The 17,214-nt window shown below is 40.6% G+C and overlaps 1 protein-coding gene across 2 annotated transcripts; it reads left to right on the top strand.

Moving 5' to 3' along the window:
* The first annotated feature begins 1,829 nt into the window (after positions 1-1,829).
* scg3 (secretogranin III) lies at positions 1,830-16,608 on the top strand. Of its 2 annotated transcripts, none has more exons than XM_037793144.1 (12): positions 1,830-2,268; positions 3,107-3,159; positions 3,329-3,371; positions 3,529-3,756; positions 5,280-5,422; positions 5,709-5,867; positions 5,949-6,189; positions 6,532-6,648; positions 9,930-10,013; positions 11,109-11,219; positions 12,311-12,400; positions 15,709-16,608. In XM_037793144.1, the coding sequence occupies exons 1-12, from the start codon at positions 2,175-2,177 to the stop codon at positions 15,825-15,827; spliced, it is 1,482 nt and encodes a 493-aa protein (XP_037649072.1). In that variant the 5' UTR covers positions 1,830-2,174; the 3' UTR covers positions 15,828-16,608. The 2 variants fall into 2 exon arrangements, with proteins under 2 accessions (XP_037649072.1, XP_037649080.1); XM_037793152.1 differs by having other exon boundaries at positions 1,831-2,268; positions 3,529-3,744.
* The last annotated feature ends 606 nt before the right edge of the window (positions 16,609-17,214 follow it).

Below are 17,214 nucleotides of genomic sequence, written 5' to 3'. Positions count from 1 at the left end.
CAATACTTATTGTGACTAAATTGGCCCACTGTTTAATTTATAAAAGTATACTTTAAATATACTATAAATGTAAGAGTAGTAAACTTTGAGTACACATCTACATCCAAGTTGTATATTGTACTGCAACTATAATATGAACTATACTACAAGTGAACTTATAGGAATACGTTTAGTTTACTAGTAGTCCAAATATACTAGTAAGTGTTCTTTAAGATGAGCTTATAGTACTTAGCCAAATGTGCTTATACTTTTCAGTATAAGCTAAGTATACTTGGACTTTTCTGTATACTTGTCGGTATAAGCTAAGGATACTTCAGTATAATTTTGTAAAGCATATCTCTGATAAGTCAACTAAAAGTACACTCTCTTGTTTTAAGTTAGAAGCATACTAAAAGCAGACTTGAATAAACTTCTTTTTTTTTATTGTAAGGGTTATCTACCATGAAATTGAATCCCTATTTAAAGACATTTCTATCAGTGCAGCGTCTTCAGTTAGGAGAAGATGAACTTTAATAAAACAAATTATTCTTCTGCGTTCCTTTTGTTAAAGAACTGTGAAATGAAACCACTTGGTCTTGTTGTTGAGCCTCACTTTAACACTATATGGGAGCTGAATAGGCCACTGCATGGAAACTGATCCTAAACACCTGAATCATCCACATCTGACGTGAGCCTGCATCTAATTAGCAATTCCCTGAACTCATGAAAGCAAAGGGGTCATAAAAGTGGCCTAATATATCTCTCCCCCTTTTGTTTCTGTGTCTAATTGTTTGCTGTTTTAATATCGGTTGCTATTGACCGGCCAGTGGAAGATCTACAACCGTGACGCAGGTTGTGTGTGACGCACGAAATGGGCGGATTGTTTCTGCTCAAACGCTGCGAAAAATATTCCACTCAGCGTTTTGCACACTCTCCTGTACACTTATCAATGTTATGGGTTAACTATTAAGCAAATGATATAGAACACTATGTTGTTTATTTCCAGTGCAGTCTCTTGTGGGGATAGTTTATATATTATATTATATTATCATTCTATGATATATGAGTTATTAGAGGAGAAGTGAGAAAGGGGTAGGGAAATATAAGTTTTACTTCTAGTTGTTATTATTTTTTGAAGGAGTACTTGAATATTGTGCTCAGGTAAAAGTACTTTCAAGACAACTACTTGTGTAAAAATGTACTTGAATAAAAAAATTAAAAAAATAGGTTAATTAAGGTGAACATGTTTTATGATGATATATGATACTACTGTACCCTACTGTTAAATTAATGAACATCTTTAGGCTACAAAATAAATTGCATTAAATGTCAACATACACACTAGTGGAACAACATGAACCAACATGTCAAAACGTTGAGAAAACATAATAAATTATATTTTATTATTCACTGTTATTTCTTCCTTTTCGGACACTATTACTCTTGTTTTGTTTGTTATTATTTTGTATCTGTTTTTATTTATTTTTATGTTCTAAATAAAGTTTTTCATTCATTCATTGTTTCTCCGAATTTTCCTGCAAAAAAAGGGATTTTGAATGAAAATAATACAAATATATAAAACTTATTTATTACATTTTTTATAATATTTAAAATAAATACATTTCTGCTTATTTCAATAGAAAATCTTAAACAATTGTTAAATCTTTTGGCACTAGAATATGTGGAATCATCTTGCTTTTGTATATTGTTTCCCCTGATCAACAATGGAAATATATAGGAGTCCACCAGCTGCAAGGTCTTATGGTAAGATGGACACTTTTTGCAGCGTTCCTCCTTCTCCTCCTCCTCTTCCTCCTCCCTCTCCTCTTCCTCCTCCTCCTCCTGTGTGATACAGAGTGGGCAGGTCTTGTTGTAGTGGGCTCCTCTATTACTGTCTTGGCAGGTGCTGCTGTAGCTCACACGGGGCTTGAAGAGCCTCCCTGCTTTATCCTGTTATAACTAAAGAGAGGTGACCTGGTTTCAGCACCGCGGCTCGTCAACAGCTCCACTAGTTCACGGCGGTGATCAGTCCAGCCCCTCCCCGCCCGGTGCGTCTCACAGAGCGGCTACTCCAGGGCGCAGCGTCCGCGGCACTTTCAGCACCAAGCAGCAGCAGCGGCCGGAGCGGAGCTGTCCAACACATTCAGCACTTTGCTTCCGGGCAGCCAGGACACGTCTTCCACCTGGACACGACAATGGCGTCAAAATGCGTCGGCCTTTTCGTCCTTTTCCACCTTGTAGCCCTGAGCCAGATCTCTGCCTTCCCAACACCTACAGCCTCAGCGGATGGTGAGTTATTGCCTCTATAGACCTGCCATACAAATGTAGTCTAGTAGTCCTGTACTGTGAAGCATTTGTGCAATGATATGTTTGGAAACGTTTTACTGGAAACTGATACTGGAGGCAGTCAGTGTTTATAAAAGAGGTTTTAAAAACGCCACAAAGTGCAATAAGGTCAAAACACTTAAGCACACACATATGGTGCCTGGAATAAAACAGACAAGAAAATACAACAAGGCTATTATAAAGTCATTACTGACAATGTAATCCTTTTAAAAAAAGCATAAAAATATAGGAATATCTGCAGAGAAACTACATTTTGCCAGTGCAAGTTGTACACCTTGTACAGTAAACATGTATATTGGCATTTAAAGGGATATGAGCTTATTGGATTATCTGTTCATCTTTGTATAGGTTTTATTATGTTTTGTTTGCTTCATTGTTTTAATTCATTTATATTATTCATCTAACAAAATAGAGCAAAGCAGTGTCTGTAAAGTTGAGCTGCAGCTCAGCAGTTTGTAACGACGCCTGGTCGCATGTTATGGCCGCTTGTGGTCTATTTTCGACGCAGTTTAATCTTTTGTTTGATAATCCGATTAAACTCTGCCTCTGCGGTGCACTGGGAGCTGGGAATGCAGAAACGAGCATACATAAGTCTAGATACGAATGTATTAAAATGACAAGGAAAACATAATTTAAAGTAAAAAAAAAAAAGTGACACTTTTAATAGATGTGCATTATCTTATAGATTTGTTAAAAAGCATATTTATCTATGAGAAATTTGATAATAAAGTCTGGTTTGAGCCTCCAGTTTAGTAATTACATGCGTTTCTTTCTTTTACAGATAAAACTGTGTACAACAGACAGTTGACAGAAGAAAGGCCACTACAAGAGCAGGTAAGCTCTCTTTCTCCATGTCTCACAGCTAATTCTATCATCCAATATCCGGCCAAACCGGCTTTATGGTCACTTATCAAACAACCAAGGTATTAGCCCAGCAAACATTATTAATCAGAGCTTATATCCTGAGTGGAAATTGTTTGTTTAATGTTCGTCATTTCCCCAGATTGCTGAGGCGGACAGCGTGAAGGCTGCGGTACAGTCAGCTGGTAAGAGGAAACCTCACTGCCAATCAATTAATGTCTTTACTTCCGCCTGCTGGGTTCATGTTGCAGCGCTTCCAGTAAAGACGGGCGTCATCTGTACTGAGAAATAGCAAATATTAATGTGAGAGGAGTTCATGTTCACCACTTGTATTTCTTTCAGAGAGCAAGCGTCCTGCTGCCTCCAAGGACGCAGAGTCAGAGCAGGACCTTGATGACTTCACCGTGCTGAAGTCACTGGCTGACAGCCAGAAATCAAAGGACACCACTGAGGCACCACTGAAGAAGGAGGACAAGTACGTTCCAGATGAATCAGACTCGACCAAGAGCCGGCGTCTGGCTGAGGACTACGACTCCACCAAGAACGGGATGGACTACGGCAAGTACCAGGGTACGCACACCACACACCTTGTCCTGACATTGTTGGTTAAGGTGCAGCAGTGCTGCTGAACACGGTGTTGGGTCTGACTTCTTTCTGCTTGTGTGACCTTTGCCCCCCGTCGCCAAGGGCAGGCCTCATGCAGAGTGCTTCTGTCTGTCGCTGGCAGGCCACCAGGCAGACATTTTAGGAAAGAGTAGGCAGAGAAAACACGTGCGTGTGATGGGGCTAAGCAGAGACAGATAGAAAGAGTCAAAGACAGGACACGTGCATGCCAGAGAGAAAGATTATCCTCTCAGACACACTGCAGTATGCTGAGCTACTGTACCAGCTTCTCCTCTTCACAGAAGACTTTTAAATGCATGGCCTGGGGTTTTTCCTCAGAGACACCGACCAGAAGTTCACTCAAAATCCAATCATTTGCAGGTATATATACATAGATTTTTGAGTCTCAATAGATTTCATCAGATCAGCACACATTTCACTGTACACATATGTAATCTGATCTAATCATCAGCATAAAGCAGAGTCTCTGAGGCGAGGTGACTCAGTCACAAAGCGCTGAGTGCTACACTTCCATCGATTCGTGCGGTCGGCCCGCCAATAACAAGCAGCTCGTCAGGTTACGCTACATCTAAATTTGGCAAGCGTGGTCTGGATTCAATTTCTTATTTCCTGGAGTGAGACAGCAATAGGCCCGGTGTTTGAGGGCAAAGTACTGATGATTCAACCCGCCAATACTGGCAAAAAGGTATTCCGGTTCTGCTTATTTTTATTGTGCGTGGACGTTGGGAAGCAGAAGGGACTGTTATGTAAGAGTCAAGCTGTAACAAATTGCACATTTCTTACTCAGGCATGCTGATATAGATGTGTTGAATGTGAGGAGAGGAGAAAGCCAATCATTTATTAGTGACAACTCTTTTTGCACCTACTGAGAGAGATTTAATTCCTGGGATGTAATGGAGAGACAGAGAGGAAGTAGGAGAGAGTAGAGAATGAAACGGGGGTAAAAAGTTGAAAAAGCCTCAGTCCACGCTTCCCATTCATAGTCTACGTAAGCAGCCGTGCAATGCATTCTGGTAGCGTGGCGGCAAGATTGAAGAGACGGGGCGTCACGTTGGCCGCTGCTCATTTGCATAAAGTTGAGATCCAGGCTCCTTTATGCAAATCAGGGGCGATCCAAAGTCAAGACAGATTTAGAAACTGCATGGCTTATTTCTCACATAAAATGTTTTCAGCAACATATTTCGAGGAACTATTTTCATGATATAAGAGAAGTAAGTTTCCAAACGAGCCGCCATGTAGTTTCCGGTTTGAAAGCAGGGGAGCAGAAGCCTATGAGGAAGAGCGTTCATTCAATCAGGTGCCAAGTGCCTAGTAGCAGCCCATCAAGCGTCCAATGCTGGGAAGCGAGGAGATCACTCGCGATAAATAACGCCCCCTGTGGACACGTACAATAAGAATTAAAGCACCAGCTTCATACCTGCACACATCTAATAAGCACACATGATAACATATGTTTCGTATCTTTTCAGATGACCCAGAAAGCTTCCGTCAGGTCGACGGCACTCCGCTGACAGCAGAAGACATCGTCCAGAAGATCGCAAACAAGATCTACGAGGAGGATGACAGAGGGGTGTTCGACAGGATCGTCTTAAAGCTGCTCAAACTGGGGCTGGTAGGTTGTGAGCTTGTATGCCTGTTCGATTCGACACAGCCTGTAGCGTGACATTCACTCAACAGGAACTCTCTCTCTGTACGCTCTGTTTCACCGGGAGAGGAAAAAAATGTGTGAATTTGTCCAAATTGCTCCCAGAGATGGTTCTCTCAGTGAGAGTGATCAATATTTGATACAAAGAGGTTTATAGCCAGTACATGCTGTTCTGTTCTACCACCTCGTACAGCACATTTGTTATTACACATGATTGTTCTCAGTCTGTCTCTTTCTCTGTATCCTTCTGTAGATCACAGACAGTCAGGCAGATACTCTGGAGTACCAGGTGGCCGAGGCTCTCCAGGATCTCATCACCAAAAACGCCAAGAACAACGAGATTGAGGACGTCGAGAGCGACGACCAAGACACCAGGGGAGTGCAGGACGACCAGGGCTCAGATGCAAACAAGGTAAAAACCCTGCAAAGAAGTGATAGTGATGATAACAGTTAGGATGATGATAATAACAGCAAAAACTCCTGGCTTCTCCAGGACACGTGGGAGCCACCCAGGCGCAGCTACAAGGAAGACGAGGAGGATGAGGAAGAAGAAAACGATGATGAGAATGAGGACGAGGTGGACAGGGACGTAGAAGAAGAAGATGGGGGCAAAACAGACGCCAACACCTGGGACAAAGATACCGAGGAGGGCAACGAGGTGAGCCCTGAAGACGGTCTCCAGGACCTGCAGTACTTCCCCAACTTCTACCGTCTGCTCAAGAGTCTCGACTCAGGTGAAAACACAAACACACCCCGAGGTCACTGTGACAGTTTATAAATCATTGCTTCACAGCATCCTTCATCCAAAGATAGACGTTCTTCAGGACTAGAGAGCTGTTGTTGTCATGGCGATATTGTTCTCAAGGATGAGTCCATGCTTGTTTTATCCTCCTTTGCTTCCCCCGACACATCTCCCTAGGAATTGTGGATGAAAGGCGCCCACATACCTAATTATTTATAATCCCATCGTCATGACCCCCACTGTCAAACACCATGTGGTAACATTAACACCGTGGCAACCAATTAACTGTAAGAAAACATTGGTGCTAAATTTGCTCTCTGGTTTGCTGTTGCAGACCAAGACTCTCAGGAGAGAGAGACATTGATCACCATCATGAAGACGCTGATCGACTTTGTGAAGATGATGGTGAAGTACGGCACCATCACGCCGGAGGAGGGAGTGTCCTATCTGGGTAAGACATAACACAAACACCACAACTGTTTGTCTATAGTCTGATTCATTCTGTGCCAGAACGTCAGGCATAGAATAGAATAATAGGTGCCTCACTCATTGAAGTCCTCACTGCATTTGTGGTAAATAATACTATTTATTACACGGCTTTGTTGAATACTCTTTGTTCAATCACGGCATTTAACGGCGTGTTATTTCTTTATGGCAGACTTTTGCTATGTATAACAAACCGTTGCTATGGACACAGTCCTGATCTCAGACTCTGGCGGACCGTTTTTGTGTCAAATTATTGATTTCTTAAGTAAGTAGCCGTGTAATAAGTGGGATAATGTACAGCTAGCGGGTCATTGTTGTGCAATAAACCCATTCAGGGTGATGCGGCATCTGACGCAAAGCAGAGGGGTGGACCCCCGTCGGGGTTTATTTCACAACAATGATCGGCTCGCTGTACTTCATCCCTTACGTATACTTAGGTCAGGTATATCTTTATTTATTATCGTATAACTTTAGTGTGATTGTCCATTCTTGACCTCTGAGATTGTAGCTTGACAAAATATTCTTGACTAAATTTCAGTTTATTAGCTTTTTATGAACCTTTCATCCAGTCATAATGTGGTTTAAGGACCAGGAAAAAGTCCCATAAAAAGTCCCATAAAAGCTGGTATTGTAGACCTTGATTTGAGACGATTATATCAAATTATTGTATATCTCCTCTCTGGAATGAGGATTATATGATCATATTATGTTATTGTTTTACAAAATGATGTTGATGTTGTGAAAATTAATTCCTAGCAAATGTTAACTAAACTAACAAAAAGGAGGTTTCTGTTTTACACCTGCGAAGAGTTTTGCTGATGAAATGCATTACAGTAGAACACAGTTGAGAATAATGTGATATTTATTCCCACCATGTTGCATGTGCGGCTTACATGTGGATGACAGATTTAAAATCGAAGTTCATCCACTGCATTAGTTGACTAGATCACATGTCTATGTGTGTTATATATATGTGCTTTTTCCTCGTGTTCTATATGTGTTCAGCCGAGCTAATGTTCCCTATCAGCCGGTGCAGTGGAGTGTGAAGCCTGCACGGACAGATTAGTGTCAGGGGCACCCTGTATACCCAGGCTTGTTTTTATGGCTGGCCATCACATCAGTAGCCAGTGGAAAGGTCAGCCACCTGTAAAGGACAGCTGTCATCTCTCTGTGTGAGCCTTAGGAAACCCAAGACCCAACATCTCTCTCTCTCTCTCTCTCTCTCTCTCTCTCTCTCTCTCTCTCTCTCTCTGTTCAAATGACGCAGACCGAGACAGAAAAAAAAAAATTATGTGCTCTTTCATACATAGGAGGGGATTAGTTGTGCTTTAAAATCAGCTTGGCAGACGTGGTCTCATCTAGGGCAGCAAGATTACTATTATCGGTAATGTTTTTTTTATTTATGTATTTGTTTATTTGTAAGGGACAAGTACAGAGAAACATTGACAATATTGCAGAAACAGCGTCCGATGTACTGTACATGAAGCCAAAGCTAATTCTAACACCAGCCCCTTGATGGGCATTGATAGTTTAAATAATCATTAAAATTTCATGTTGCGGTTTAAAATCTTAGAAATCACCAAAATTCGAGGTTGAAATCATGATAAATACCCATCATAAGTTTCCTTGTTTGTTTGATAAATGACTTCAATGATTAATCAAAAACTGTTGATCAACCAGTTTGTTAACTTATTTTTTCACCATTAGTCATAACACATATGATAAATATAATTTGTAGCTCATTAGAATAAGTTTACATTGTGTTATGCCACAGTAAGAGCCGCGATCGAGTATTTTATAACTAAGGCTGACCTCATGTAAGGATTAATCAATACTGTTCCAGATGACCGCCAGCAGCTTGTTGTCTCTTACAGCGGAACAAATGACCACTGCTGACGTTACACGCCGGAACAAAACAGGCATATACCATTACACAGGGGTTTCCTAGGCAACCCCTCTGGCTTTATAGGTTGTGAGGGGATAATAGGACGGAATTCCGCCATCACCTAGCAACGCGTTAATGCCCCCCGTCCACACCTCCTCTCCCGACTGGTGATGCACCGATGAGTCACCAGGTACATAACTGAATACACACAGGGCTGCAAGTCAACGCTAATCGGGCGTTACAGGCCCCGAGATAGATAGAGAAAGAAAGATGTAGAGGAAGAGAGTGGGGGAGGAAGAAAGATGTTATGTTTGTGTGTGTGGGCAGAGAGAGAGGATGAAATAATGGGCTTCCACTGTGCTACAGGTGGGAGGAAGCAGCTTGAATACTCAGAACATGAAAGTGAGATGCTACTAAATGAGGCTGGAGTGAATGCAGATGAGAGAGGGAATTGTACGACTCCTCGATGCTCAGTTAGACGGCGCTGAAATCAAGCCTTCCTGTTTCTCTCATCTCTTTATTGACTTAATATCCAGATAATCGAATATCCTGTCACCGTGCAGAACTCCCTTAAGATCTGGACCTAGTTCAGAGAAAAAACGTTCCTCTGCTCTAACTTGCATATTCCCTCCTCTTTTTAGACTTTTGCACAGAGGTGTACTTAAAGTAAATGACCAAAATGTCCAATTTCCAAAAAGATATAGATCCTTATAGCTGCCTACAACTACATTATAGTGTGTGATAAACCGTGTGTTAAATATTTAAATACTGCTTCTAAAGCAGAAATAAGGGGACTTAAACTAAAATGTTACCAGATCTTGATATAGAGGATGAAATTCCAGCTGATCTCTGGGAGAGGATCAGTTGACACTTACCTTCAGTCTTTTTCAACCATATGATCTGTTTGTGTCATTCCCCGGTTGATCTGGGGTCTTTTATATTCTCTAATCTTGTTGTGAAAGCGTAACCCACTGTAATATTAGTGGTAACACACCCTGACAAATTAACTCCCAAAATAAATAAACGTGTTTGTTTGGATACATTGTGGATAAATGATCCCTATAACGCCTGTTCTTATGCTGTATTTTCTACAGTGCATGACTAAATTATTGAAAATGATAGTGGAAAGGAACAAAATTGTGTTTATCGCTATTGTCATACTCTTGAACTTCCTCTTGAACCTCCTCTTCATTAATTAGACAAAACCCTTTTCTAATGATAATCACCCTCTGAGTCACACAGGAACAGCGTGGGACTTTCAAACGGTCAAGAGGTTTTCATTCATTGTAGAGTGACCTGACATCACAAAGCCGGACAGATCTAAAGTAAATGTTTGGCCTGTTTGTTTCATCCACCTACAGAGAACCTGGATGCCATGATCGCCATGCAGACCAAGAACAAGCTGGGCAAGGCCCTCGGGCCTCCTGACTTCACTGGACCCAACGGTAAACAATCTCACTAGTTATTCTCCAAACATGTCAGACATCAATAAAATCACATCATTTTATTCAACATGGTCAGATATCATTATTAGGCTCTGTGGAGCTACATAGGCTTAATGCTTTTTTTTTGGTTATACTGTATGTTTTAAAATATGGTTTGATCATGTTGCTATCTATGGGGATAATTTGATTAACAAAAACACTAGGGGACCTAGTCATTACCAAATTTTAAGTTATACAAACCAACCTAGAAAGATGTGGGACAAAACTATAGGTTTTGGGAGGTAAAATGTTCCTTCAAAGAAATAGTTTGGCATTTTGGGAAATATGCTTGTTTGCTTTCTGGCGGAGAGTTTGATGAGAACATCAATACCACTCTCATCTCATCTCAAACTGTCTGTTAAATAAAAGGCTACAGCCAGTTAGCTTAGCTTAGCATAATGAATGAAAACAGGGGGAAACTGCTAGCCTGGCTCAGTGAGAAGATAACAAAATTCACCTACAAGCACCTCTAAAGCTCAACAAAAAACAAACTGCTCTCATACACCATTCGTAGCTATACCTACGAAAAGTAAATGCACAGTAATTTGTGTATATCAGACAAAATCAATTTGTATGTAATCCACATAACTGTGAACAAGGAAGTATATAGAGCGACAAACGCCGCGTAGGAAGGAGGTCGGGGTGGATGGGTGGGTCAAAAAACACCAGACTTTTGCGGAGGCTGATGTTCGTGTCCCGTGTGAAACCAGAAGTCAACGTTCATTTATTTGTCACGTAACTTTCGTACTTAAGTTACGCCACTTCCAGTGTTAATTTAACCCAAACCACGATATTTTCCTAAACCTAACTAAGTAGGTTTTGTCACATAACTTCCGCACTTAAGTTACGCCACTTCCTGTGAAGACGGAAGTTTATTTTGAAAAGACTGGAGCGGAAATACGGAAAGACGGTGAATATTCGTAGGAAAATGCACGAAAATTAGGAATAAGCCAGAAAGCGAACAAGCATATTTCACAAAATATTACTGATTTAGGAACTACTGCTATAAGTATAAGTATAAGTTGTAATGCTCCATGTACTGTTTCTTCTCTGTAGGAAAGAACCTGGATGAGGACGACAACACCAAGGCCGAGGCCGCCAAGATGCAGAAGGAGTATGAGAACCTGAAAGACTCAACCAAGGAGGAGCAGCCATCAACTGAGACCAGTCAGTCTACTTCCCAATCCTGATGACAAGAGGAAAAATGAATATAGATTGTAGATAGATGTTTAGTGATTTGATAATTTGCTAAAATAATTTTATACAATTTTGCCCCTCAAAAATGATAATCTGTGTGCCTTGTAAATTCCATGACTCCTTTTTTGTTTTGTTTTGTTTTTTGCAATTATGATTTTATTGTTTTGTTTTGTGTCAAATGTCCCAAATAAATGCAGAATTCTCAGATTCCCACCACATCAGTTCAATGAAGCAAAACATCGTCTTCACTCAGTGAAAGGTCTTTTAATGGCCGAGACCATTTCATGTATTCACTCAGCAGGGCTGACAGGAAGTGAACAACACAGTGTAGTCCAGGCCAATCACAGTTAAGTCCCTGCTTGTCCCTGATCTAGGCCAGTCCAATAACACTCACAGGAAAGCTTACCACAGCTGCCATTATTCACTGTCCCTGCACACTGTACTGTACTCGCTCATCAGTCTAATCCACACTAACACACATGCAGGCACGCATAAAAGAGAAAAACAAAACGAAACATAGAGCCGGATTACCACCAGGACATTCGTTTCAGCAGGAAATTATGTAAATCCTGAGCAATGTCAACTAAATTCTGTTATCTGTATGTAAACAGGCTGCACCCTGTTGCAAAATATGATATTTATGGATGAAAATTAGGGGCACAATCCAACTTTAATCTGTGGTTAAGCAATAGTCTGATTTTAATTAGTGGTTAATATCTACGTAAATCTCAAACTGTAGATGTTATATATTTACTGTAGCTACCTTTTAAAACATTGGGTGGGTCGTTTTTAGACTAGGGCCTGAAAAATAAGTGTCTTGTGTTGCTAGTTTAATGTGAAAGTAAAATCGTGGCCGTCAGAGTGCTCTCATTGTAACAGAAAATGAAAAGTGAAAGCATAAAGTCTTGCTTTAGGACAATTTGGTGGTGTAAATAATTGATACGTTAGCACTGTCTTACTCTTTGGTGGAAACTACTGTAGGCTATTCTGAGTGAATGTACTACAGAAGGGAAATCGACTTATTCTCAATTTTTCATGTCTCCTTTTCATCATTTTCTCAGATCGGCCCGGCAAGTCAGAGACTTATCTGGAGGCCATCAGGAAGAACATCGAGTGGTTGAAGAAACACAACAAAGAAGAAGGCAAAGATGGTGAGACACACTCCATTACTAGAGGATTTCTATTTCAGCCAGTCAGTCTAAACTGCTCTCCAAATCGACTTTCAAAGGCAGGGTGGGCGATCTTGAGATGTCAAGAGTACACTAGATTTTTAAAAATGATGCAGCTGAAAAAACGAACCCAGTGTTGCCAACTCTTTTCCAGTGATAGTAGCTAACAGCACCAGATCCAAAAGTCCCTAAATCTAGAGAGAAAGTTGCCAAGTCGGCAACACTGATAGTCCGTCGCTTCAGGCCAGATGATTTTCTTTTTTCTTCCAGAGCATTTGATTTATTGATTTCTGTTGGGAAGTAATGACGTTTTCAACTAATATACCAAAACATGCTTCTAAAATCTTTACCAACCCTGCCTTTAAGAGCCAGACCAAGAAAACATTCTCATTTGCAAACCCTCGTCTCCTCCTCGCTAAACTGTGGTGGGTCACGGACAGGTCTGAGGCGACGCACTGAAGTACAGAACATTTGAAGGCTCTTTTGTTAGCCCTCGATTTGCAATTAAAATGAGTGTGGGATACCAGGATGGATGCTTCACTCCAGATCTCATGAATATGGATCATTCTTGACGAGTCTGTCCTAATTACTCGGGATGCAGCTTCCTTGTTCAGACACAAAGGTCTATTCATTTATTCCCTCCTACCTGTTCCTCAACATTTATGGTATGATTATGACGATGCTCTTGTCTCTGGATGTACAGTGTTGGTGAGTGTGCATGTTTACTTACTGCCTCAGCCATACTGTAACTGTCAGGATTCATGAAGAATCCGCATGTGACCCAGAAAGTGCACCAGTGTGCAGAGCTGTGAAAACGCTGCACCCGTCTTAATAGGAGAAGCCTGCTGTTGGGCTCTCCACAGTGTAAAATCAATACCCAGTGGTGCTTCATTAAGCAGCAGAGGATGAAATGTTAATGAGTTCTCACTATTCAGGCCAACCGTCCACTGTTGATCATCTCAGCAGGACATCTCGAAACACAAAAAAGATCCAGCTCAGTGCAATTTATGGGTTCACTGATCTAATCTGAGCCGATCAATAGGTGATTATGCCACTTGGGAGTCAGTGAAACAATTAAAAGACATAGAAAATGACTAAGTTTGGCCTAGATTCTTGTGTGCATCTTAAACGCAGAAGGAAATAAAGGGCAGAGCTTATAGCGCTGCAGAGTCCGGAGCAGAGGGGCCGAAGCAGCAGGGAAGTTTTGTTCGCTGCTCATCTCCTACTAGGCTCTATATAGGACACTTGATTAGCATTCTGGTGCGTGGAGTGGTTGTCTGGGACAACAGGGGCCTCCCAGCCTCCCCGCCTGCCCGTCAGCGATCTGGGCAGACAGATAACAGACACACTGAGCACACACAGAGTCAAAATGTGCCCCCAAAATCACCCAATGTTCCACGTAGTGGCACTCAGTAGCTGAAATGATACACTACTTTGTACCACTTTAAACCTCGTCCTTATTCTCTCTCTATATTTTTCTCTCTCTCTCTATATATTTCTCTCTCTCTCTCTCTCTCTCTCTCCGGAGAAAGTACAGCTGGAGGAGAACAAAAGCCTTTTCAACCAAACAGCAGTGTCATAGTAACAGAGTGGGCGACGGGCCATTTATTGTGTTTACTCTATACCAGAAGCACCCATTAGGACAATCTCAGTGTGTGTGTGTGTGTGTGTGTGTGTGTGTGTGTGCGCCTACACACCACACAGATTAGCCAGAGGAGCAGATGGACGTCGAGTCGACATCCTTGTGTTCGGCTCCTCGCAGCCAAGATTGAGAGAAGCGGTGCTGCGTCTCTAATTACATTCAGTTAATCCCTCACACGCGCCATGTTTGTCATCTGCAAAGCAACTGTATCTTGAGGCAGTGCAATAAGTTGCTGCTGTTAGAAATGTCATTAGGAAGTTGTTGTGTGACTTCTTGGCCGTCCTTCTGATCCCCTATTTTTTTTTTTTTTCTGAGTCAGTCAAAGCAGGGAGAAGTGGTGCAGCAGCTGTTTGCCTCCTCTCTGAAACTCATTAGTTACCATGATGGATAATACAGAGTTAGGTTGTTTTCATCTCTAAATATAGCCACATCCTGCTGCTGCCTTATGCTGCTTTGTTAAATGACGACGGCTTGTCTAGATCAAGGTGAATACAAATGGTGCTTCAAAAGAGGTATTTTTTTTAAAAGGTGTTTCAAGATCTTTTAGTATTTGAGGGAGTTTTTTGGAAATTACTACCTGAAACTGATGACATCGAGTAACCGAAGGAAAAAGCACGGTGTCATTTTTTTATTTTTAGCTATTTTGTTTCCATAACATGTCTTCTTTCAGACTCCAAAATACACATTTAGGTGTTTATTTTACTACTTTGGCTCTTTGCATCTGTAGATTTCTCCTAAATTCACCCAAAGTTATCACTAGATAATGCCTCAGTTACATATTTAAATTAATTGAAATAATTGTCTTAATGTAAGTATACACCTGGGGAAGTTTCATGGTGATATCTATTAGTTAATATTTCTATCATATTCACCTGTAGTGTCTTAATGTATGGAATTTTATAACACATCCGTTTTCTCAAAATGAGTTTTTTCTCTGAGCCAGAAACCTCCACTTCAGTAGCACTTATATTCACCAAACCTTCCTGTTTCATTCCTATCTACAATATATTCTGAAGGTTTGCTCATATGTCATTCATAGCCTGATTTATAGAACATTTTATTCCTAAAAACATGGCAAAAAAATGTTTTTTCATGACTGTTGACAATATTTTCTGATTTATGGAGTGATAAAAATATATCCTAAATTCCCCCTTTAAAAACCTTTGACTTTAATGTGTCAAAAAATAAATAAATAAAAGAATTTTGAAGCTGGCTTTACCCAATGTTCAGATTTCTGTTCTGGAAATATATGAAAATGAACACATATTTTATAAAATAATGCCTCATTTGCATATTTAAACAGACATTTTCAGAAAACTTGCAATACAAAAATAATTGTCTTAATGTAAGTAATCATTTCAAGTAGTCCTTTCATTGTAAGAAGTATAACTTGACAATCATGTTTCACTCTGATCTTTCAGCCCTCTTACAGTATTATGTATGTGGTATCTTCTTAACCCCAGACAAACAGGCTAACTCTGACCTTAATCCTCCTTGATAATGAACTACCGTACCGGATTAGGTCTTGTTTGGGTGTGCCGTCTTAAGAAGTTTAATGTCTGATCTATCCTGCCAACCACCATGGCCTCATGATCTTCCTCTTTGAATCTCAGATTATCAACCCATCCTTTGTTTTGTCTCTTTCCAGATTACGACCTGTCCAAACTGAAGGACTTCATGGACCAGCAGGTCGACTCCTACATTGAGAAGGGCATCATCGCCAAGGACGAAGGCGACACCATCAAGAGGATCTACAGCAGCCTGTAACGCCATCGCCCATCCTCCAACAAGCCTCTGGCCTAAATCACAGGACTGATTAACATCTCCAACAAAACCCCGACTACTTACAGTTATTTCCCATGGCATGGTAAAGTATATACTGTGTATTCCAAACTACCTGCTGAGGGGAACTCTTTGACCCTCCTGGACATTCCCAAAATGTATCAAGAGAAGGGATTTAATAATACTACCAACAAAACAGCAAAATGATTCTTTACAGCTACCTAACTGATTATATTTGCACGCCAAGATCGCAGAGTAATAATCACTAGAATATTATTAAGAGAGAAATCAAAGTATTTTATTTAACCAACTCACACGTCAGACTAAATGCTAGCATTTACTCCAACCTGACTCCTGTGGGAAATGAATGTTATGAGAGCTGTAGCTTTGTCATTTTCCAATACAGTTTTTGCAACAAAATGCACATATATCAAATTGTACTCATTCTGTGTAACCTGTCTTAGCCTATTATATTCCTTTTTTTTCCGGTGTATATGTAAGATCTTAATGTATTCTCGCTTTTTATTTTACCAAAAATATATTTGTTGTGCATCATGTCAGTGCCCTCCGTGCTCCTGTTATGTTCTGCTGTAACTCCTCTGGATGACCACTAGGGGGCTGTGTTTGTACCATCAATGCTCTCTGCATGTCTCTGTGAGTTCAACATTTCCATCTCTGTAGAGACTCAAGATAAGTATTTTTAAATGTAAATATTTGTGATTTTTTCCTAAAGTTTAAACGCAATTAAAACATTGCCTTTTCTTTATCTGTGTACTTAAATGTGACAATGAAGCAGCACTGAGAAAAAAAACACCAACTACTGACATCCACATGCTCACAACAACCTGCATTGCAACCCAGTTGCACAGCAGTTTGTGAAATAGTCACAAAATTGAATGTACTGATTCGTGTACATAGACACGAATTTCACATTTTTTTTGTGATGTTCAGCACAAAATCAATTTGTATGTAATCCATGTAATCGTGAACCAGGAAGTATTAAGAGCGACAAACGCCACATAGAGAGGACGTCGGGGTGGATGGGTGGGTCAAAAAACACCAGACTTTTGCCCAGGAGACCGCTGTTTGTCTCCCATGTGAAACCACAAGTCAAAGTTGTTTTATGTGTCTCGTTACTTCAGTACTTAAGTTATTTCAACCCAAACCACGACCTTTTTCTAAAGATAACTAAGTTGTTTTTATCACGTAACTTCCTTACTTAAGTTACACCACTTCAGGTGTTATTTAAACCCAAACCGCAAACGTTTCCTTAACATAACAAAGTCGTTTTTTATCCAACCCTAACCAAGTTGATCTTTTCCTAAACCTAACTAAGTAGTTTTATTTTGAAAAGACTGGAGCGGAAATTGAC

Source organism: Sebastes umbrosus, chromosome 2 (assembly GCF_015220745.1).
Source record: "Sebastes umbrosus isolate fSebUmb1 chromosome 2, fSebUmb1.pri, whole genome shotgun sequence".
Classification (NCBI taxonomy): Eukaryota; Metazoa; Chordata; class Actinopteri; order Perciformes; family Sebastidae; genus Sebastes; species Sebastes umbrosus.
The sequence above is the reverse complement of the archived record's forward strand: the minus strand, read 5'-3'. Positions and strand labels throughout refer to the sequence as shown.

Coding starts and splice junctions, on each gene's coding strand:
- scg3 (XM_037793144.1), top strand. CDS start 2,175: ATGGCGTCAAAATGCGTCGGCCTTTTCGTCCTTTTCCACCTTGTAGCC. Junction 3,372..3,528: donor GGCTGCGGTACAGTCAGCTG/GTAAGAGGAAAC, acceptor TATTTCTTTCAG/AGAGCAAGCGTCCTGCTGCC. Junction 3,757..5,279: donor GGACTACGGCAAGTACCAGG/GTACGCACACCA, acceptor GTATCTTTTCAG/ATGACCCAGAAAGCTTCCGT.